Source organism: Macaca nemestrina, chromosome 9, assembly GCF_043159975.1.
Source record: "Macaca nemestrina isolate mMacNem1 chromosome 9, mMacNem.hap1, whole genome shotgun sequence".
In the NCBI taxonomy this organism is placed as follows: domain Eukaryota; kingdom Metazoa; phylum Chordata; class Mammalia; order Primates; family Cercopithecidae; genus Macaca; species Macaca nemestrina.
The window spans coordinates 30,321,995-30,344,808 of NC_092133.1; the positions used below are offsets into that span (position 1 = coordinate 30,321,995).

At 45.6% G+C, this 22,814-nt stretch overlaps 1 protein-coding gene across 3 annotated transcripts in view; it reads left to right on the forward strand.

Moving 5' to 3' along the window:
- Nucleotides 1-7,914: 7,914 nt before the first annotated feature.
- The window catches only part of LOC105478328 (polycomb group ring finger 6), a 51,345-nt gene continuing 36,445 nt past the window's right edge, over nucleotides 7,915-22,814 (forward strand). Inside the window, exons 1-6 of one of the 3 annotated variants that reach the window (XM_071069189.1) lie at nucleotides 7,915-8,364; nucleotides 10,034-10,133; nucleotides 10,224-10,320; nucleotides 11,571-11,626; nucleotides 11,724-11,783; nucleotides 14,203-14,311. In XM_071069189.1, the coding sequence (XP_070925290.1) occupies nucleotides 8,005-8,364; nucleotides 10,034-10,133; nucleotides 10,224-10,320; nucleotides 11,571-11,626; nucleotides 11,724-11,783; nucleotides 14,203-14,311 (782 nt within the window). In that variant the 5' untranslated portion in view covers nucleotides 7,915-8,004. The remainder of the gene's footprint in view (nucleotides 8,365-10,033; nucleotides 10,134-10,223; nucleotides 10,321-11,570; nucleotides 11,627-11,723; nucleotides 11,784-14,202; nucleotides 14,312-22,814) is intronic. The other 2 variants (XM_071069190.1, XM_011735478.2) reach the window with 2 other exon arrangements.

A 22,814-nucleotide genomic window follows, 5' to 3' on the forward strand; every position in this document is an offset into this window, starting at 1 on the left:
TGGTTTCCAGATGCATCCATGTCCCTACAAAGGACACAAACTCATCCTTTTTTATGGCTGCATAGTATTCCATGGTGTATATGTGCCACATTTTCTTAATCCAGTCTGTCACTGATGGACATTTGGGTTGATTCCAAGTCTTTGCTATTGTGAATAGTGCCGCAATAAACATACGTGTGCATGTGTCTTTATAGCAGCATGATTTATAATCCTTTGGGTATATACCCCGTAATGGGATGGCTGGGTCATATGGTACTTCTAGTTCTAGATCCTTGAGGAATCGCCGTACTGTTTTCCATAATGGTTGAACTAGTTTACAATCCCACCAACAGTGTAAAAGTGTTCCTATTTCTCCACATCCTCTCCAGCACCTGTTGTTTCCTGACTTTTTAATGATTGCCATTCTAACGGGTGTGAGATGGTATCTCATTGTGGTTTTGATTTGCATTTCTCTGATGGCCAGTGATGATGAGCATTTTTTCATGTGTCTGTTGGCTGTATGAATGTCTTCTTTTGAGAAATGTCTGTTCATATCCTTTGCCCACTTTTTGATGGGGTTGTTTGTTTTTTTCTTGTAAATTTGTTTGCGTTCTTTGTAGGTTCTGAATATTAGCCCTTTGTCTGATGAGTAGATTGCAGAAATTTTCTCCCATTCTGTAGGTTGCCTGTTCACTCTGATGGTAGTTTCTTTTGCTGTGCAGAAGCTCTTTAATTTAATTAGATCCCATTTGTCAATTTTGGCTTTTGTTGCCATTGCTTTCGGTGTTTTAGACATGAAGTCCTTGCCCATGCCTATGTCCTGAATGGTATTACCTAGGTTTTCTTCTAGGGTTTTTATGGTATTAGGTTTAACATTTAAGTCTCTAATCCATCTTGAATTAATTTTCGTATAAGGAGTAAGGAAAGGATCCAGTTTCAGCTTTCTACTTATGGCTAGCCAATTTTCCCAGCACCATTTATTAAATAGGGAATCCTTTCCCCATTTCTTGTTTTTCTCAGGTTTATCAAAGATCAGATGGCTGTAGATGTGTGGTATTCTTTCTGAGGACTCTGTTCTGTTCCATTGGTCTATATCTCTGTTTTGGTACCAGTACCATGCTGTTTTGGTTACTGTAGCCTTGTAGTATAGTTGGAAGTCAGGTAGTGTGATGCCTCCAGCTTTGTTCTTTTGACTTAGGATTGTCTTGGAAATGCGGGCTCTTTTTTGGTTCCATATGAATTTTAAAGCAGTTTTTTCCAATTCTGTGAAGAAACTCATTGGTAGGCCGGGCGCGGTGGCTCAAGCCTGTAATCCCAGCACTTTGGGAGGCCGAGACGGGCGGATCACGAGGTCAGGAGATCGAGACCATCCTGGCTAACACCGTGAAACCCCGTCTCTACTAAAAATACAAAAAACTAGCCGGGCGAGGTGGCGGGCGCCTGTAGTCCCAGCTACTCCGGAGGCTGAGGCAGGAGAATGGCCTAAACCTGGGAGGCGGAGCTTGCAGTGAGCTGAGATCCGGCCACTGCACTCCAGCCTGGGCTACAGAGCAAGACTCCGTCTCAAAAAAAAAAAAAAAAAAAAAAGAAACTCATTGGTAGCTTGATGGGGATGGCATTGAATCTATTTTAAATTTTTTTTTAATTTTTGTGGAGACAGGATCTCACTATGTTGCCTGGGTGGTCTGGAACTCCTGGGCTCAAGCAATCCTCCTGCATTGGCCTTCCAAAGTTCTGGGATTACAGGCATGAACCAACACACCAGTCTAATTGCTTTCTTTAAGGTTGTACAGATTACACTGTCAACAGCAATAAAAAGGCCTATTTTCACTAAAATAATAACTTGTCAATTTCAACATGTAGCCAAAATAACAAATGTTTCTACCTTGTGACCCACCAATTCCACTGCTAGAAGTATGGAAGTAATTATCAGGTATGCGCTGGCTTTCACAGAGTTGTCCTCTGAAGAATATGATGGTGTGATACCAGGTATTTTAGAAAGCATAAGTGTGTTAAAATCCATGAACAGGGGGATTATGGGAAAGGACTTCAATATTTTATTTTATATACTTTCTTGTGTTGTTTTAATTTTTTTGTTGTTGTTCTGACTGAGTTTCTCTTATTGACCAGGCTGGAATGCAATGGCGTGATCTCAGCTCACTGCAACCTCTGCCTACCAGGTTCAAGTGATTCCCGTGCCTCAGCCTCCTGAGTAACTGGGACTACAGGCATGCGCCATCATGCCTGGCTAATTTTTTTTTTTTTTTTTTTTTTTTTGAGACGGAGTCTTGCTCTGTTGCCCAGGCTGGAGTGCAGTGGCACAATCTCGGCTCACTGCAACCTCCGCCTCCTGGGTTCATGCAATTCTCCTGCCTCAGCCTCCCACGTAGCTGGGACTATAGGTGGTCACCACTACGCCTGGCTAATTTTTTGTATTCTTTAGTAGAGACGGGGTTTCACTGTGTTAGCCAGGATGGTCTTGATCTCCTGACCTCGTAATCCGCCCGCCTCAGCCTCCTAAAGTGCTGGGATTACAGGCGTGAGCCACCGCGCCTGGCCAATTTTTTGTATTTTTAGTAGAGACAAGGTTTCACCATGTCGGCCAGACTGGTCCCAAACTCTTGACCTAAGGTGAGCCACCCGCCTCAGCCTCCCAAAGTGCTAGGATTACAGGCAAGAGCCACTGCGCCCAGCCTTAATTCTTTTTTTTTTAATTTTTGAGACGAAGCCTCGCTCTATGGCCCAGGCTAGAGTGCAGTGGCCGGATCTCAGCTCACTGCAAGCTCCGCCTTGGGTTCACGCCATTCTCCTGCCTCAGCCTCCCAAGTAGCTGGGACTACAGGCGCCCGCCACATCGCCCGGCTAGCTTTTTGTATTTTTTTTTTTTAGTAGAGACAGGGTTTCACCGTGTTAGCCAGGATGGTCTCGATCTCCTGACCTCGTGATCCGCCCGTCTCGGCCTCCCAAAGTGCTGGGATTACAGGCTTGAGCCACCGCGCCCGGCCTAATTCTTTATCATATGTATTACTTTGTATTATGGTACAATATATGTAAAACATTAGAATTTACCACTTTAGCCATATTTAATGTACAGTTCAGTGTCATTAAATACAGTCACATTGTTGTGCAGCCCCATCACCACCCTCCATCTCCAGATCCTTTTCATCTTCCCAAACTGAAACTCTGAACCCATGAAACAGAAACTCTCCATTCCTCCTTTGCCCAGTTCCTGGTAACGAGGATTTTACTTTCTGTCTCTATGACCTTAACCACCCTAGGTATTGCATATAAGTGGAATTATATAGTATTTGTCTTTTGTTTGTTTGTTTGTTTTGAGGTGGAGTCTCACTCTGTTGCCCAGGCTAAAGTGTAGTAGTGTGATCATGGCTGGGATCACAGGCTCATGCCAACATGCTTGGCTAATTTATATGTATATATAATTATTTTATTTTATTTTGAGATGGAGTTTCACTCTTGTTGCCCAGGCTAGAGTGCAATGGCGCAATCTCAGCTCACTGCTACCTCCTCCTGCCGGGTTCAAGCGATTCTCCTGTCTCAGCCTCGCAAGTAGCTGGGATTACAGGTATGTACCACCACGCTTGGTTAATTTTGTATTTTTAGTAGAGACAGGGTTTCATCATATTGGTCAGTCTGGTCTTGAACTCCTGACCTCAGGTGATCTGCCCGCCTTGGCCTCCCAAAGTGCTGGGATTATAGGCATGAGCCATCTCCTCCGGTCTATTTTTTTATATTTTTGGTAGAGACAGGATTTCACCATGTTGGCCAGGCTGGTCTCAAACTCCTGACGTCAAGTGATCTGCCCGCCTCTGCTTCCGAAAGTACTAGGATTACAGATGTGAGCAGCCTCCTTGTGGTTTTGATTTGCATTTCTTTAATGATTAGTGATATTTAGCAGTTTTTCATATGCTGATTGGCCATTGAGGCTGCTGTTTTTTTTTTTTTTTTCTTTTTGAGACAGAGCCTTGCTCTGTCGCCTAGGCTGGAGGGTAGTGGCATGACCACGGCTTACTGCAAACTCTGCCTCCCGGGTTCAAGCGATTCTCCTGTCTCAGCCTCCTGAGTAGTTGGGAATACATACAGGCATGTGCCACCATGCCCGGCTAATTTTTGTATTTTTAGTAGAGACAGGGTTTCACCATATTGGCCAGGCTGGTCTCGAATTCCTGCCCTCAAGTGATCTGCCTGCCCACCTCAGCCTCCCAAAGTGCTGGGATTACAGGCTTGAGCCCCTGCGCCTGGCCCATTGCTTCATTTTTTATGAAATAATAAAATGTGGCTAAATAATATTCCACTGAGTGGATCAATGACATTTTATTTATCCATTATCAGTTGATGGATATTGGAGTTCATTCTAATTATTTGTTATTATGAATAATGTCGGTATGAGCATTCATGTAAGAGTTTTTGTGGGAACATATGTTTTAACTTTTCTTTATATACCTAAGAGTGGAATTGCTGGCTCACATGGTAACTTTATGTTCAACCTTTTGAGAACTGCCAGACTGTTTCTCAAAGTTGCTGCACCATTTGACATTCTCACCAACTACATGTGAGGGTTCCCATTTCTCTACATCCTCCACAAAACTTTTTATTATTTGCTTATTATTATAGCCATCCTAATAGGGTGAAGTAGGCTGGGCACAGTGGCTCACGCCTGTAATCCCAGCACTTTGGGAGGTAGAGGCAGATGGATCACTTGAGGTCAGGAGTTTGAGACCAGCTTGACCAACATGGCAAAACCATATCTCTACAAAAAATAGCTGGGTGTGGTGACATACTTCTGTAGTCCTAGCTACTGAGAGGCCGAGGCAAGAGAATTGCTTGCAGCCAGGAGGCAGAGGTGGCAGTGAGACGAGATCATGCCACTGCACTCCAGCCTGGGCAACAGAGTGAGACTCTGTCTCAAAAAAAAAAAAATCTAATAGGGTGAAATAGCATATTATTGTAATTTTGGTTTGCATTTCCATGAAGACTTATGATGTTGACCATCTTTTCATATGCTTATTGATATATTCTCTTTGGAAAAATGTTTATTCAGATTATTTGTCCATTTCGAAATTGGATTGCATGTTTTGTTTTTGTTTTTGTTTTTGAGATGAGCTGTCACTGTGTTTCCCAGGCTGGTCTTGAACTCCTGACTACATGGAATAGCTGTAGAGCTCCGCAAACATGCACTTGAGGCACTCTTTTTCAATACTATAGTCATTTTTATTTCCAACCCTCTGGAGTCTACACCTCCTCCATGTTTTAGGAGACATTTTCTTCCTTTCATTCCTTCTTGGATCTTCCAGACTTCAGTATCTCAAGCTTGACCAGACGTTGGGACTGGAGAAAGAGAGGCGGGGTCTGGTCCAGAAGCAATGGGAGTGCTTAACTTGGTTCACTGTTCCCCAAGGAAACACCATGACATGATTTCCTCATCAGTTCCCTAGGAAGTACTTACACTGCTCCCAACCAAATTAGTATTACTATTGTTCAGTAACAACACATTCAGCATCGTCTTTTTTTTTTTTTTAAGACGGAGTTTTCCCTCTCGTCGCCCAAGCTGGAGTGCAATGGGGCGCTCTCGACTCACTGCAACCTCCGCCTCCCGGGTTCAAGCGATTCTCCTGCCTCAGCCTCCCGAGTAACTGGGATTACAGGCATGCACCTCCATGCCCGGCTAATTTTGTATTTTTAGTAGAGACGGAGTTTCTCCGTGTTGGTCAGGCTGGTCTCGAGCTCCTGACCTCAGGTGATCCGCCTGCCTCAGCCTCCCAAAGTGCTAGGATTACAGGCGTGAGCCACTGCGCCCAGCCAGCATTTTCTTTTTCCTTTTTTTTTTTTTTTTTTTTGAGACCGGTCTCGTTCTGGCGCCCAGGCTGGAGAGCAGTGGCGCCATCTTTGCTCACTGCAACCCCTGCCTCCCGGGCTCAACAGATTCTCCTGCCTCAGCCTCAATGAACCACCACCCCGGCACACATTCAGCTATTTTATTTTATTTTATTTTATTTTTATTTTTTTGAGACAGAGTCTCATTCTGTCGCCCAGGCTGGAGTGCAGTGGTGTGATCTCCGCTCACTGCAACCTTTGTCTCCCGGGTTCAAGTGGTTCTTCTGCCTCAGCCTCCTGAGTAGAAGGGATTACAGGCGTGTACCACGATGCCCGGCTAATTTTCGAATTTTTAGTAGAGATGGAGTTTCACCACGTTGGTCAGGCTGGTCTCAAACTCCTGATCTGGTGATCCACCCAACTCAGCCTTCCGAAGTACTGGGGTTACAGGCGTGAGCCATTGCGCCTGGCCATATTTTTAAAATTTATTTTTTTTTTTTGAGATGGAGTCTCGCTCTTGTTGCCCAGGCTGGAGTGCAGTGGTGCCATCTTGGCTCACCGCAACCTCCACCTCCTGATTCTCCTGCCTCAGCCTCCCGAGTAGCTGGGATTACAGACATGCGCCACCATGCCCCGTTAATTTTGTATTTTTAGTACAGATGGGGTTTCTCCATGTTGGTCAGGCTGGTCTCTAACTCCCGACCTCAGGTAATCCGCTTGCCTCGGCCTCCCAAAGTGCTGGGATTACAGGTGGGAGCCACTGCGCCTGGTCACATTCAGCTCTTAAATGTGGCATTATTTGATTAGGAACATTTGACTTCCCGAATCTGGCTTGCAGGCATCGTGACATTAGCTGGCATTATCTTAGAAAGGATAACGGTTTTTTGGGGAGTTTTTTGTTTGTTTTGTTTTGTTTGAGCCGGAATCTCGCTCTGTAGCCCAGGCTGGAGTGCAATGGCGTGATCTCTGCTCAGTGCAACCTACGCCTCCCGGGCTCAAGCGATTCTTCTGCCTTAGCCTCCCAAGTAGCTGGGATTACAGGCACGTGCCACCATGCCCAGCTAATTTTCGTATTTTTAGTAGAGACGGGGTTTCACCATGTTGGCCAGGCTGGTCTTGAACTCCTGACCTCGTGATCTGCCCGCCTCGGCCTCCCAAAGTGCTGGGATTACAGACGTGAGCCACCGCGCCCGGACTAGCAAGGATAACGTTAAGTCAATTCCAAACCTCTCAATAAAATTGGGCAATGGGGTGGGGTGTACCTGGGTGGGTCTGAGTTTCTGCTACAATAGGCCCTCAATAAATGTTTGTTGAGCCTGGAGCGCTGGCTTACGCCTGTAACCCCAACACTTTGGGAGGCCGAGGCGGGTGGATCACCTGAGGTCAGAAGTTTGAGACCAGCCTGGTCAACATGGTGAAACCCTGTCTCTACTAAAAATACAAAAGTTAGCTGGGCGTGGTGGCGGGGGCCTGTAGCCCAGCTGTTCGGGAGCCTGAGGCAGGAGAATCGCTTGGACCCGGGAGGCGGAGGTTGCAGTGAGTGCCACTGCACTCCAGCCTGAGCGAGAAGAGTGAAACTACGTCTCAAAAAAAAAAAAAAAAAAAAAAAGTTTTTTGAATTCAATATAATGGGCTTTATGGGATGGGGGTTACATGGATGATGATGTTTGAGTAGTGATTAGAATTTCATCTTGTATCAATACACTATATAATTCCTTGAAATAAATAAACGTACATACTTCAGAACAGAAACTTCATACTTCCTAAAGGAAATAATCTTGGATAGAGGTGATTTGCCACAGAAGAAATGCATAATTGGTACTCAGATGGAAATGATTATTATTTGTAATGCAACATCATATGCTACCTAGTTCAATACATGATGCAAACGGAATATTGTTGCTTGGAACAGTAGCAATTTCGTTGGTTTTAAAAGGCGGCGAAGAGAGCGTCCCCTTCCAAGGGGAAAATTTGGTGAGATTCCTTTAAGGTGTGGCACGCTCGCCCCGCTGCCTGCCCAGGAGCTGCGGGGTTTGCGCCCGGCGGAGGTGAAGGTCGCTAAACCACATTTCCCGGCGGGCCCCTCAGGCTGCCGCGCCTGCGCAGTGGGGGCGTCCGAGGCCGGCTGAACTCCCGCGCTCTCCCGCCGCCTCGCCTCGCCTGGCTTCGTCTGGCCTGGTGTCTTTCCTGACTATGGAGGGGGTCGCGGTGGTGACCGCGGGCAGCGTGGGCGCTGCCAAAGCCGAGGTAGCTGCAGCCTTGCCGCCTCCGCCTCCTGCGTCCCCGCCCGCCCTCACCCCCGCACCCGCAGCGGGTGAGGAGGGACCGGCGCCTCTGTCTGAGACTGGGGCTCCCGGCTGCTCCGGCTCTCGGCCCCCTGAGCTGGAGCCGGAGCGCAGCCTGGGCCGCTTCAGAGGCCGCTTCGAGGACGAGGACGAGGAGTTGGAAGAAGAAGAGGAGCTGGAAGAGGAGGAAGAGGAGGAGGAGGAGGACATGAGTCACTTCTCGTTGAGGCTGGAGGGAGGCCGGCAGGACTCGGAGGACGAGGAGGAGGTATTTAGAGCCCCCGCGCGACCCCTCCGGGCTCAAGCGGCGTCAGGGACGTAGCTGGGAGTCGTCGGCCGAGTGTGGGCCCGATCCTAGTGCGCCACTGCCGCCCGGAGCACTGGAGCCGACCTCCCCCGATCCCGGCCCCGGCTGCCTAGGCGTGTGGCGCCGACAGGCCTCCGGCCCGGCCCGGGTCTTTACCCGCTTATTTTGTGAGGTTCCTGCAGGTCACTTAGGCTCTGCGAGTCCGACTCATTCGTTCTGTTAATAATCACAATTATTTTGAGACAGGGTCGCCCAAGCTGGAGTGCAGTGGCGCGACCATGGCTCACTGCAGCCTCCAACTCCTGGCCTCAGGCGATCCTCCCGCCTCAGCCTCCGGAGTAGCTGTGATTACAGGCACGCGCCACCACACCGGGCTAATTAAACTTTTTTTTTTTTTTTTTTTTTTGTGGCGAGGAGGGCTCCCTATGTTCCCGGGCTGTTCTCGAACTCCTGGGTTCAAGCGATTCTCCCTCTGGCCTTCCAAAGGATTACAGACGTGAGCCACGTAGCGTGTCCTGTAAATAATTATTGAAGCTACTGCTTAGTGGGCAGCAAAGATCCTTTTTTAAATTTTGTTTTGTTTTTTTTTTTTATTTTTTTGAGACGGCGTCTCGCTCTGTCGCCCAGGCTGGAGTGCAGTGGCACGATCTCGGCTCACTGCAACCTCCGCCTCCCAGGTTCTTGCGATTCTCCTGCCTCAGCCTTTCGAGTAGCTAGGACTACAAGGCGCCCGCCACCATGCCCGGCTACAGTAGAAACGGGGTTTCACCGTTATAGCCAGGATGGTCTCGATCTCTTGACCTCATGATCCGCCCGTCTCAGCCTCCCAAAGTGCTGGGATTACAGGCATGAGCCACCGCGCCCGGCGTAAAGATCCTTTTGAAACAGTAATTTGGCTGGGCGCTGTGGCTCACGCCGATAATCCCAGCACTTTGGGAGGCCGAGGCGGGTGGATCTCGAGGTCAGGAGTTAAGCCTGACCAAAACGGTGAAACGCCGTCTCTACTAAAAATGACGAAAAGTAGCCAGGCGTGGTGGCACACGCCTGTAATCCCAGCTACTCAAGAGGCTGAGGTAGGAGTATCACTTCAATCCGGGAGGCAGAGGTTGCAGTGAGCCGAGATCCTGCCGCTGCACTCCAGCCTGGGCGACAGAGCCAGACTCCCTCTCAAAAAAAAAAAAAAAGAAAGAAACAATAATTTATATTGTGTTATTACTGTAACTTTCAGCGGTATTTTAATGGGTTGGAGGTAAATGTTTCCATGTTGCAATGACATTTTGAGATTATGGTTTAAGGTTTTGAGGAAGGTGGACTGAGTGCGGTGGCTCACGCTTGTAATCCTAGCACTTTGGGAGGCTGTGGCAGGTGGATCACCTGAGGTCAGGGGTTCGAGACCAGCCTGGCCAACATGGTGAAACCCCATCTCTACTAAAAATACAAAAATTAGCCAGTGTGATTGTGCGCGCTTCTAATCCCCTCTATTCGGGAGGCTGAGGCAGGAGAATCGCTTTAATCCAGGAGGCGGAGGTTGCAATGGGCTTGGGCTAGATTGAGACTCTGTCTCAAAAAAAGAAAAAATTTGAAAAAGGCAAGGACTTGTATTTTAAAACTGTTTCCATTGTATTTGCAGCGCCTGATTAATCTCTCTGAGCTGACCCCATACATCTTGTGTTCCATTTGCAAAGGCTACTTAATAGATGCAACTACCATTACAGAATGTCTTCATACCTGTAAGCATACTGGTCACATTTCTGAATAATTTTTCAGTTTTTCTAAATGTCTTCAAAGCATCCTGACTTCAACATTTTCTTTTTCAACAGTTTGTAAAAGCTGCATTGTAAGACATTTTTACTACAGCAACAGATGTCCAAAATGCAATATAGTAGTACATCAGACACAACCTCTTTATAACATAAGGTAAGAAGAATATATAAGTTACAATTGTATTTTAAATATACTTTTTCTGAAAGGTTGAAGTTATATAGTTGGAATAAATTCTTTACCTCTCAGAATGGGCTCAGCGACTAACGCCATAATCCTAGCACTTTGGGAGGCCGAGGTGGGTGGATCACTTGAGGTCAGGAGTTCAAGACCAACCTGGCCAACATGGTGAAACCCCATCTCCACTATTAGCCAGGAGTGGCGGCACATGCCTGTAATCCCAGCTACTTGGGAGGTTGAAGCAGGAGAATCACTTGAACCTGGGAGACAGAGGTTGCAGGAGCCAAGATCGTGCCACTGTACTCCAGCCTGGGCAACAGAGTGAGGAGAATGTCTCAAAAAAAAAATTCTTAACCTCTCTCAAAATTGAAAGGGAACTACATATTCTTTTAAGAAATATGTATAGAGCACTTACTATGTGCCAGGCACTGTAATATCTGCTGAGGACTTAAAAGAGGCACAGGCCTCTTTCCTGAGAATTTTAATCCCATTAGTCATTCAGGTTAATGAGGCTAATTTAGGCTTTTCATTTCCAGTATATAGGTATTCCAAATCCTGTTTTTTTAGAAGTAATACCTGAAACAACTGGCCTCTTTAGTAAAGCCCATTTGTCATAGCTCATTGTGGCTTATTAATCAAATTTCCAGTTCATACTCAGTTTCTTAAGAGAGGAAAAGTACTAACAGTAGATTACTGTTATTTATTCAACATATACTACTGATTTTTACTACCTTCACACAGGAGTGCTTTGCAGATGATAGAAGTTCAAAATACAGTCTTTACCCTCAACTCATATTCTTATGAAGGGAATAAAATCAAATTAACAAGGCGTGGTGTCACACGCCTTTAGTCCCAGCTATTTGGAAGGCTGAGGTGGGAAAATCTACTTAAGCCTAGGAAGTAGAGGCTGTAGTGAGCCATGATTGAGCCACTACACTCCAGCCTGGGTGACAAAAGTGAGACCTTGTCACACACACACACAGAAATCAACGCATATGAAACAGTTTAGTTACCCATTCAAGAATCTGTGAATACTTATGATTATATATATTTACTTAAGGTTTTCTTGAGTGAGTTATATTTTAGGAACTGTAAATTCTACTTAAAAGTAACTCACCTCTGAGAAAGAAGATACCTACTTTCAAGAGAAAACACAATTAACTCACTCTGTACCAAAATGCATTTTTCTGAATTCTGAGGTATTCTCCATCCTTTCCTTTTATTAGGTTGGACCGACAGTTACAAGACATAGTGTACAAATTAGTGATCAATCTAGAGGAAAGTAAGTTTCTTTTATTACATGGTTGTGAATCCCAGAATCTCTGACTCTACTAGTTACATTTTAAGTGTAATTTAGTCTGTGTTTTATCATTTTTTAGGAGAAAAAAAGCAAATGCATGATTTCTATAAAGAAAGAGGTCTAGAAGTACCTAAACCTGGTAAGTTTGGGTGTATACTACAATGTACTTATAGATTAAAGAATACTAACAATAAAATATGTGCCCTTTGAAGTTCCTTTTGGGGTTAGCTTGTTATATGATCAGAGAGATTTTGAAGGTAATTCTGTATGTAATCCAATTTATTTATAAAAATTAGAGATTGCAGACTGTGGAGCTAGATTCTCTGAGTTTGTTCCTAGCCCTGCCACTTTGTGAGGTGTATAACTTAAGCCAAGCCAGTTACATACTTAAATGTCTGTTTCTTCATCTACAAAATAGTGATAATCATACCACTTCATTTAAAAAAATATATTGAGTAATATAAGCACTTAAAACAGTGCCTGGCACACAGTAACTGTTCCAGTGTTAGTTTTTATGATGATGTAATGTCACGGAATGGATGTCAAATAGATTTGGATTTAAATCCTGGTTCTTTTTATTTTGAGATGGAGTTTTGTTCTTGTTGCCAGACTGGAGTGCAATGCCGTGATCTCAGCTCACCGCAACCTCCGCCTTCCGGGTTCAAGCAATTCTCCTGCCTCAGCCTCCCAAGTAGCTGGGATTACAGGCATGCGCCACCACACCTGGCTAATTTTGTATTTTTATTTATTATTATTATTTTTTGAGATGTCACCAGGCTGGAGTGCAGTGGCATGATCTCGGCTCACTGCAACCTCCACCTTCTGGGCTCAAGCGATTCTCCTGTCTCAGCCTCCTGAGTAGCTGGGACTACAGGCGCCTGCCACCACGCCCAGCTAATTTTTGTATTTTTAGTAGAGATGGGGTTTCACCCTGTTGGCCAGGATGGTCTCAATTTCTTGACCTCGTGATCTGCCCGCCTTGGTCTCCCAAAGTGCTGGAATTACAGGCTTGAGCCACCGTGCCTGGCCAATTTTGTATTTTTAATAGAGACGAGGTTTCTCCATGTTGGTCAGGCTGGTCTTGAACTCCTGACCTCAGGTGATCCGCCCACCTTGGCCTCCCAAAGTGCTGGGATTATAGGCGTGGGCCCCCGTGCCTGGCTTTTTTTTTTTTTTTTTTTGAGATGGAGTCTTGCTCTGTCACCCAGGCTGGAGTGCAGTGGCCAGATCTCAGCTCACTGCAAGCTCCGCCTCCCAGGTTCACGCCATTCTCCTGCCTCAGCCTCCCAAGTAGCTGGGACTACAGGCGCCCGCCACCTCGCCCGGCTAGTTTTTTGTACTTTTTAGTAGAGACAGGGTTTCACCGTATTAACCAGGATGGTCTCGATCTCCTGACCTCGTGATCCGCCCGTCTCGGCCTCCCAAAGTGCTGGGATTACAGGCTTGAGCCACCGCGCCTGGCCTTTTTTTTTTTTTTTTTTAAATGAGATGGAATCTCAGTCTGCTGCACAGGCTGGAGTGCAGTGGCGTGATCTTGGCTTACTGCAACCTCCGCCTCCCAGGTTCAAGCAATTCTCCTGCCTTAGCCTCCCGAGTAGCTGGGATTACAGGCATGTGCCACCACACCTGGCTAATTTTTTTTGTATTTTTAGTAGAGATGGGGTTTCACCACGTTGACCAGGCTAGTTCCAAACTCCTGACTTCAGGTGATCCACCCACCTCGGCCTCCCAAAGTGCTGGGATTACAGGGGTGAACCACCTTGGTTGGCCTAAATCCTGGTTCTGTGACTTAGTTACCTGGGTGACCTTACACATATTGCTTATTCTCTCTAAGCCTCAGTTTCTTTTTTTTTTTTTTTTTGAGACGGAGTTTTGCTCTTGTCGCCTAAGCTGGAATGCAATGGCATGATCTTGGCTCACTACAACCTCCACCTTCCAGTCTCAAGCGATCCTCCTGTCTCAGCTTCCCAAATAGCTGGAATTATAGGCACATGCCACCATGCCTGGTTGATTTTTGTATTTTTAGTAGGGATGGGGTTTCACGATGTTGGCCAGGCTGATCTCGAACTCCTGACCTCAGGTGATCCACCAACCTCAGCCTCTCAAAGGATTGGGATTATAGGCATGAGCCATGGTGACTGGCCGTCTCAGTTTCTTTATTAGTTAAGGAAGAAAAAAAGAGTAGCACTGGTACCTATATCATGGGACTATAGTAAGGACGAATGAGATGATGCATGTGAAGTGCTAAGTATGAGCCCTGGCACATAGTAGTGCTTATGCAGGGTTGTCTACACATGTTGCTGTTCTGATGAGCTCTCTCTGCAGCCCTAATAAGCCAGCCACATGTTTGCCTTCCATTGTGGAGTGGTCCCCAGGCTTGCCTCTCATTGCACTGGCTTTGACAGATTAGCTGATGTCATTAAAGACAGGGAGATTGAGTGCTTTATGATCTTTTAAATACCCAACATAGTTACAATACTTGTGTAGTTATTTTTCCAAAGATCTCAATTTATGACATTTTTATTCTTAATTAACATTTTTGTTTAACTATTAAATAGCTGTTCCACAGCCAGTCCCTTCAAGCAAAGGAAGATCTAAAAAAGTCCTAGAATCAGTGTTTCGTATTCCACCAGAACTTGATATGTCTTTATTACTGGAGTTCATTGGGTGAGTACCCTAAAAATCTGCCTTTTAACTTAAAATAAAGAATATTAAAAGTCCTAACAGGAAATTGTTCTGAATTCAGGTAAAATCAAGTTTTTCTGACATCCCCTTTGAGAATTATGAAATAATTGAATATTAGAAATAATTAGAAAAAGGTGTAAAGGGTCGGGTGCAGTGGCTTACGCCTGTAATCCCAGCACTTTGGGATGCTGAGGCAAGTGGATCACCTGAGGTCAGGAGTTTGAGACCAGCCTGGCTAACATGGTGAAACCCCATCTCTACTAAAAATACAAAAAAATTAGCTGGGCATGGTGGCGGGCACCTGTAATCCCAGCTACTCAGGAGGCTGAGGCAGGAGAATAGCTTGAACCTGGGAGGCAGAGGTTGCAGTGAGCCAAGATGATGCCATTGCACTCCAGCCCAGGCAACAAGAGCAAAACTCTGTCTCAAAAAAAAAAGACTGGGCATGGTGGCTTACGCCTGTAATCCCAGCACTTTGGGAGGCTGAGGCGGACGAATCACGAGTTCAGGAGTTCAAGACCAGCCTGACCAACATGGTGAAACCCTCTCTCTCCTAAAAATACAAAAATTAGCCAGGCATGGTGGCAGGTGCCTATAATCCCAGCTATTCAGGAGGCTGAGGCAGGAGAATCATTTGAAACCAGGCAGTGGAGATTGAAGTGACTCAAGATCGTGCCACTGCACTCCAGTCTGGGTGACAGAGTGAGACTCTGTCTCAAAAACAAAAAAAAGTGTTTGTCATTCCCATGCCTTTTTTTTTTTCATGTGGTTGCCACTTGTATATCTATTCCTGAGCAGTATGTAGCATTGTTTTTGCCAAACTTGAAATGGTATACTTTTCACTCAGTATTGTGTGATTCATCCCTGTTGAAATATATAGCTCTAGTTCATTCATTTTTACCATTATCTGGCATTCCATTAAAATGAATATATTATTTCTTGTCTTTTCCTGTTCTGTTGAATATTTAGGTTGTTTCCAGGTTTGCTGGTTTATTTACTTGTTGCTATTGTAAACAATATTGCTGTAAACATATTCATATGTATCTCCTGTGTATATGTGAGATAGATAGTTCTCCACGAGTGTAGTTTTACTCAGTCTTAGGGTATGTTCCTCTTCAACTTTAGTTGATTTTGCCAAATTAGTTAGATACCTTTCTTTCTTTTTTTTTTTGGAGACAGAATTTTACTCTGTCGCCTAGGCTGGAGTGCAGTGGCGCAATCTCAGCTCATTGCACCCGCTGCCTCCCAGGTTCAAGGGATTCTCCTGCCTCAGCCTCCCGAGTAGCTGGGACTGCAGGCACATGCCACCACGCCTGGCTAATTTTTGTAGTTTTGGTAGAGACAGGGTTTTGCCATGTTGGCCAAGCTGGTCTCCTGACCTCAGGTGATCCACCCACCTCAGCCTCCCAAAGTGTTTGGATTACGGAAGTGAGCCACCGTGCCCAGCTAGATACTTTTCTAATTAGAATAAATTGCTTCTTTCATACACTGTAGCATATGGTGTACTCCATTTTAGTGCAGCAATGTTAAACAGACTGTCATGGTCCCAGAGTTGGCATGTATCAAACTGTAGTTTTCAAACGCTTAACTGGCTGGTACAGTAAACTAAAATGCCTTTCTTGGAAAAATCTAGATTTCTTTTTTTTTTTTTTTTTTTTGAGACGGAGTCTCGCTCTGTCGCCCAGGCTGGAGTGCAGTGGCCTGATCTCAGCTCACTGCAAGCTCCGCCTCCCGGGTTCACGCCATTCTCCTGCCTCAGCCTCCCGAGTAGCTGGGACTACAGGCGCCCGCCACCTCGCCCTGCTAGTTTTTTGTAGTTTTAGTAGAGACGGGGTTTCACTGTGTTCACCTGGATGGTCTCGATCTCCTGACCTCGTGATCCACCCGTCTCGGCCTCCCAAAGTGCTGGGATTACAGGCTTGAGCCACCGCGCCTGGCCAAATCTAGATTTCTCTTTTTTTTTTTTTTTTTTTTTTTGAGACGGAGTCTCGCTCTGTCACCCAGGCTGGAGTGCAGTGGCCGGATCTCAGCTCACTGCAAGCTCTGCCTCCCGGGTTCACGCCATTCTCCGGCCTCAGCCTCCCAAGTAGCTGGGACTACAGGCGCCTGCCACCTCGCCCGGCTAGTTTTTTTTTTTTTTTGTATTTTAATAGAGACGGGGTTTCACCGTGTTTGCCAGGATGGTCTCGATCTCCTGACCTTGTGATCCGCCCGTCTCGGCCTCCCAAAGTGCTGGGATTACAGGCTTGAGCCACCGCGCCCGGCATCTAGATTTCTCATGTTGTATCACTGTTGACTATTTTACTTCTCAGTCATCTCTTTATAACTCTGGGCTGCTTGTATCATTTATTATCTAGCGTGTGCTTTGTCGTATTTATCTCCTTGTATATTCACTTTGTGCTCTCAACTGATATTAAGAACCCCTAAAAGGCAAGAGACATTTCTTATGTCCCCAAGAAGCCCATAGTAGTGGTTCATGATAATGACATAAAGATCCCTTTGGAAAAATTAGAAGAAATCATGTAATTCCAAATTTTAATCCAGCAATTTCTACTATTAAAGAGTGTTACAGTTTGTATCTCTATAAGGGAGTAGGTTAAATAATGGTATGTCCATACATGAATATGCACTAATATAATAATGTGTGTGATGATGTGGAATAATCTCCAAGATGTATTAAGTGGGAAAAGCAAGGTGCAGAAAGGCAAGCACACGTACCATGTGCTTACTTAAGTTTTCTAAAAAGAGGATGGTGGAAAATACGCACGTACACGTATACTTTTTATGTGCACAGACCATTCCTGAAAGGCCATATAAGAACATATTGGCCGGGCATGGTGGCTTATGCCTGTAATTCCAGCACTTTGGGAGGCCAGGGCGGGCAGATTACCTAAGGTCAGGAGTTCAAGATCACCCTGACCAACATGATGAAACCCTGTCCCTACTAAAAATACAAAAATGAGCCAGGTGTTGTGGCGGGTGCCTGTAGTCCCAGCTACTTGGGAGGTTGAGGTGGAAGAATCACTTGAACCTGGGAGGCAGAGGTTGCAGTAACCCAAGATCATGTCACTGCACTCCAGCCTGGACAATGAGAGTGAAACTCTGTCTGGGGAAAAAAAAAAAAAGTCCGGGCACAGTGGCTCACTCTTTTAATCCCAGCACTTGGGGAGGCCGAGGTGGGTGGATCACTTGAGATTAGGAGTTTGAGACCAGCCTGGCCAACATGGTGAAACACTGTTTCTACCAAAAACATAAAAAATCACGCCTGTGATTCCAGCTACTTGGGAGGCTGAGGCAGGAGAATTGCTTGAATTGGGAGGCAGAGGTTGCAGTGAGCTGAGATTGTGCCACTGCACTCCAGCATGGGTAACAGAGAAAGACACTGCTGGAACAAAAAAAAAAAAAGAACATATTAATGGCAATGTCCCTAGGAGGCGACACTGGAGTCTATGACTCTAGGATGGGAAAAAGTCTTACTTGCCATTGAGTTTGAATTTTTACACATGTGACTGTGACTTTTGTTTTGTTTTCATACTAATCAAAAGAAGGCTGGAGTAATATCTTTTAATGACTAGCTAATTAAAATTTGAAAATTAGAAAGAATTGGCCGGACGCAGTGGCTCTTGCCTGTAATCCCAGCACTCTGGGAGGCCGAGGTGGGCAGATTACTTGATGTCAAGAGTTGGAGACCAGCCTGGCCAACATGGTGAAACCTGTCTTTACTAAAAATACAAAAAAAAAAAAATAGCCGGATGTGGTGGCGTGCACCTGTAATCCCAGCTATTCAGGAGGCTGAGGGAAGAGAATCACTTGAACCCAAGAGGCAGAGGTTGCAGTGAGCCGAGATCATGCCACTGCACTCCAGCCTGGGCAACAAGGGCCAAACTTTGTCTCGAAAAAACAAAAACAAACAAAAGATACAAAAATTAGCCAGGCATGGTGGTGCGCACCTTTAGTCCCAGCTATTTGGGAGGCCAAGGCAGGAGAATCACTTGAACTCTGGAGGCAGAGGTTGTGGTGAGCCCAGATAGCACCATTGCACTCCAGCCTGGGGGCGACAGGAGCGAAACTCCGTCTCAAAGAAAAGAAAAAAGAAAATTAAAAGGATTTTTTTTTTTTTTTTGAGACGGAGTTTCACTCTTGTTGCCCTTGCTGGAGTGCAATAGCGCAGCCTCGGCTCACCGCAACCTCCACCTTCCGGGTTCAAGCGATTCTCTTGCCTCGGCTTCCCGAATAGCTGGGGTTACAGGTGCCTGCCACCATGCCCGGCCAGTTTTCTATTTTTAGTAGAGACAGGGTTTCGCCATGTCAGTCAGGCTGGTCTTGAACTCCTGACCTCAGGTGATCCGCCCACCTTGGCCTCCCAAAGTGCTGAGATTACAGGTGTGAGCCACCGCACCTAACTTAAGGAATTATATTTTTAAAAAATTACTTTGAGAGCCAGGCATGATGGCTCATGTCTGTAATACTAGCACTTTGGGAAGCAGAGGTAGGAGTACTGCTTGAGTCCAGGAGCTGGACACCAACCTGGGCAACATGGTAAAACCCTGTCTCTACAAAAAAATACAAAAAGAAAATTAACTGGCCATGGTGGCGTGCACCTGTAGTCCATTCTACTAGGGAGGCTGATGGGGAGGATCGACTGAGCCTGGGAGTTTGAGGCTGCAGTGAGCCTTGATTGCACCACTGCATTCCAGGTTGGGTGACAAGAGTAAGACTCTGTCTCAAAAAAAATTATTTTGGAGAAATGTAACATTTTCCACTGATCCACAGCAAGAACTTGGATCCACTTTTTATACCTTTTTTGAAAAGTCAGATATTGTAATACAACGATGGTAAACATGTGATGGGTGTGCCACCATTTCTTCTCTCTTTACTTGTAGCAGAAATCAATAATTAATCATAGCAGGCTTTCCTGAGTGAGACTTGACCACAATGCTCAAGGCAGTCATTACCATTACCAAAGTTGTTCCGTTATCAACGCATTCCCTGCTATAGAGGAAAAAGCCCTACTTTGGAATAGGAGGTCTGGATTTAAGTCCTAGCTCTGCTGTTTTCTAGCTTTATAACCTTGAATAAATTGCTTTTGTTTATTCATAAGGTATATTATGTAAAGTATATATATATTTTTTACATATATATATATTTATTTATTTATTTTTTTCTCCCGAGACAGAGTCTTGCTTTGTCACCCAGGCTGGAATGTAGCAGCACAATCTCGACTCAGTGCAACCTCTGCCTCCTGGGTTCAAGCAGTTCTCCTGCCTCAGCCTCCCAAGTAGCTGGGATTACAGGCCCACACCACCATGCCTGACTAATTTTTTTTTTTTTTTTGTATTTTTGGTAGAGGCAGGGTTTCACCCTGTTAGCCAGGCTGGTCTCGAACTGGTCTCGAACTCTTGACCTCATGATCCGCCTGCCTCAGCCTCCCAAAGTGCTCGGGTTACAGGCGTGAGCCACTGCATCCGGCCTCATAAGGGGTGTGTGTGTGTGTGTATTTTGAGACAGACAGAATTTTGCTCTTGTTGCCCAGGCTGGAGGTCAGTGGCGTGATCTCAGCTCACTGCAACCTCTGCCTTCTGGTTTCAAGCAATTCTGCCACCTCAACCTTCCGAGTAGCTGGGATTACAGGTGCCCTCCTCCACGCCCAGCTAATTTTTGAATTTTTAGTAGAGGTGGGGTTTCACCATGTTGGCCAGGCTGGTCTCGAACTCCTGACCTCGTGATCCGCCTGCCTCGGCCTCCCAAGGTGCTGGGATTACAGGCGTGAGCCACTGCACCCGGCCTCATAAGGTATATATTAAGGTCCTGCTGTGTAAATAAAAATTGAATCTCAGAAATTGTTGATTATGATGGGTATTCAGTATACCTCATAATATGGTCCTTTATCTTTTTTTTTTCTTCCTTGAGACAGGGTCTTTCTCTGCTGCCCAGGCTGGATTGCAGTAGCGCGATCTTGGGTTGCTGCAGCCTCTGCCTCCTACACTCAAGCAGTCCTCTCGTTTCAGCCTCCTGAGCAGCTTGGACTATAGGCACACACCATCATGCCCAGCTAATATTTTACCATGTTGCCCAAGCTGGTCTTGAACTCCTGGCTCAAGCAGTCTACCCACCTAGGCCTCCCAAAGTGATGGGATTACAGGCGTGAGCCACTGCACCTCACCCTAACTTTTTATTACATGGAAAAGCATTTATGTTACCACAAAAGTTAGGCTATTGGGGGTAACCCGTAGGAAACTGTTTTCATGACAGGACAAGGGGAGTTTAAGTCTGATGGAAGCACAAAGGCAAATTTGGTTCAGTGCTTGACTCTGCTTGACTTGGAGGAGGAAAAACATTGAGGTGGGTTCAGCCTCTGTACTAATTTTTCAGTTACTGGAATATGAAATTAGATTTCTCCCCTAAATTGGGTATGCATTTTTTTTTTTTTTTTTTTTTTTTTTTTTTTTTGAGACGGAGTTTCACTCTTTTTGCCCAGGCTGGAGTGCAGTGGTGCGATCTCGGCTCACTGCAACCTCTGCCTCTGGGGTTTAAGCGATTCTCCTGCCTTAGCCTCCCGAGTAGCTGGGATTACAGGTGCATGCCACCATGCCTGGTTAAGTTTTTATATTTTTAGTAGAGATGGAGTTTCATCATGTTGGCCAGGCTGGTCTCGAACTCCTGACCTCAGGTGATTTACCCACCTCAGTCTCCCAAAGTATTGGGATTACAGGCGTGAACCACTGCGCCCAACAGAGTATGCTTGTTTTATGGTCTTTTTTTTCTTTTTTGAGATGGAGTCTCGCTGTCTTGCCCAGGCTGGAGGCATGATCTCGGCTCACTGCAAGCTCCGCCTCCCGGGTTCATGCCATTCTCCTGCCTCAGCTTCCAGAGTAGTTGGTACTACAGGCGCCTGCCACCACGCCCGGCTAATGTTTTTGTATTTTTGGTAGAGATGGGGTTTCACCATGTTAGTCAGGATGGTCTCCATCTCTTGACCTCATGATCCACCTGCCTTGGCCTTCCAAAGTACTGGGATTACTGGTGTGAGCCACTGCACCTGACCGTTTTTTTTTTTTTTTTTTTTTTTGAGGCAGAGTTTTGCCCTTGTTGTCAAGGCGGGAGTGCAGTGGCATGATCTCGGCTCACTGCAACCTCTGCCTCCTGGGTTCAAGCAATTCTCCTGCCTCAGCCTCCCGGGTAACTGGGATTACAGGCATGCACTACCACGCTCAGCTAATTTTGTATTTTTAGTAGCGATGCGGTTTCTCCTTGTTGGTCAGGCTGGTCTCAAACTCCTGACCTCAGGTTATCCACCTACCTCGGCATCCCAAAGTGCTGGGATTACAGGCGTGAGCCACTGTGCCCGGCTTTATGATCTTAAGATAGTCTCTTATCCTTTTTGTTCTATAGTTTCTATGTGTAGATTATAAAAAGAAATAACCCAAGACAGACCTCATGGTATGTCAAAAAAGTATAGGTTTTGAAGACTAACTCAGGGTAGGTAACCCTTGGGATGTGACTTCTCTGAACTGATCATCAGTTTCTGTATTTCTTTTTTTCTTTTTTTTTTTTTTTTTTTTTGAGACGGAGTCTCGCTCTGTCGCCCAGGCTGGAGTGCACTGGCCTGATCTCAGCTCACTGCAAGCTCCGCCTCCCGGGTTTACGCCATTCTCCTGCCTCAGCCTCCCGAGTAGCTGGGACTACAGGCGCCCGCCACCTCGCCCGGCTAAGTTTTTGTATTTTTTTTAGTAGAGACGGGGTTTCACCGTGTCAGCCAGGATGGTCTCGATCTCCTGACCTCGTGATCCGCCTGTCTCGGCCTCCCAAAGTGCTGGGATTACAGGCTTGAGCCACCGCGCCCGGCCCAGTTTCTGTATTTCTAAACTGGAGGTTACAATAGCAACTCAAAGGACTGTTGTAAGAATCAACATATGATATTCTTAAGTCTAAATTATTATCAATATGACTACTAAAATAATGCAGGGTCATTCAAAAATAAAAGTTAAGTGGTCCATGGTGCTATAATACACACCTGCATACCAAAGAAAATGGGGTTTTACGAGATGTGTGATACAGCAAAAATTTAATGCCATTTTAAGCTCAGTGATGTTTAGTAAACCTGAGAGTAGTATGCCACTCTATACTGCCTTAGTATTGAGTATTGTGTTCAGCTCTGGATACCATATTTTAAGAGATATATTGGTAAACAGGTATAACCAGAATGGTAAAAGTTTGAAAATGTGTCCTATGTGGTAGCAGAAGGAACAAAAATATTTCATTTGGAAATAAAGCAATGGTAAGTCCCTCAAATTAGTTTAAAATCTTTAAAGGGCTACCAAGTAAAAGAAAAATTGGTCTGATTCACAATATCAGAAAACAAAACTATGACTACTGGGTATATGTTACTGGGTGAAGCTGTTTGATTAAGTGGAAGCAAGTAATTTTTTGTGTGTTTTTGAGATGGAGTCTGGCTCTGTCATCCAGGCTGGAGTGCAGTGGCACG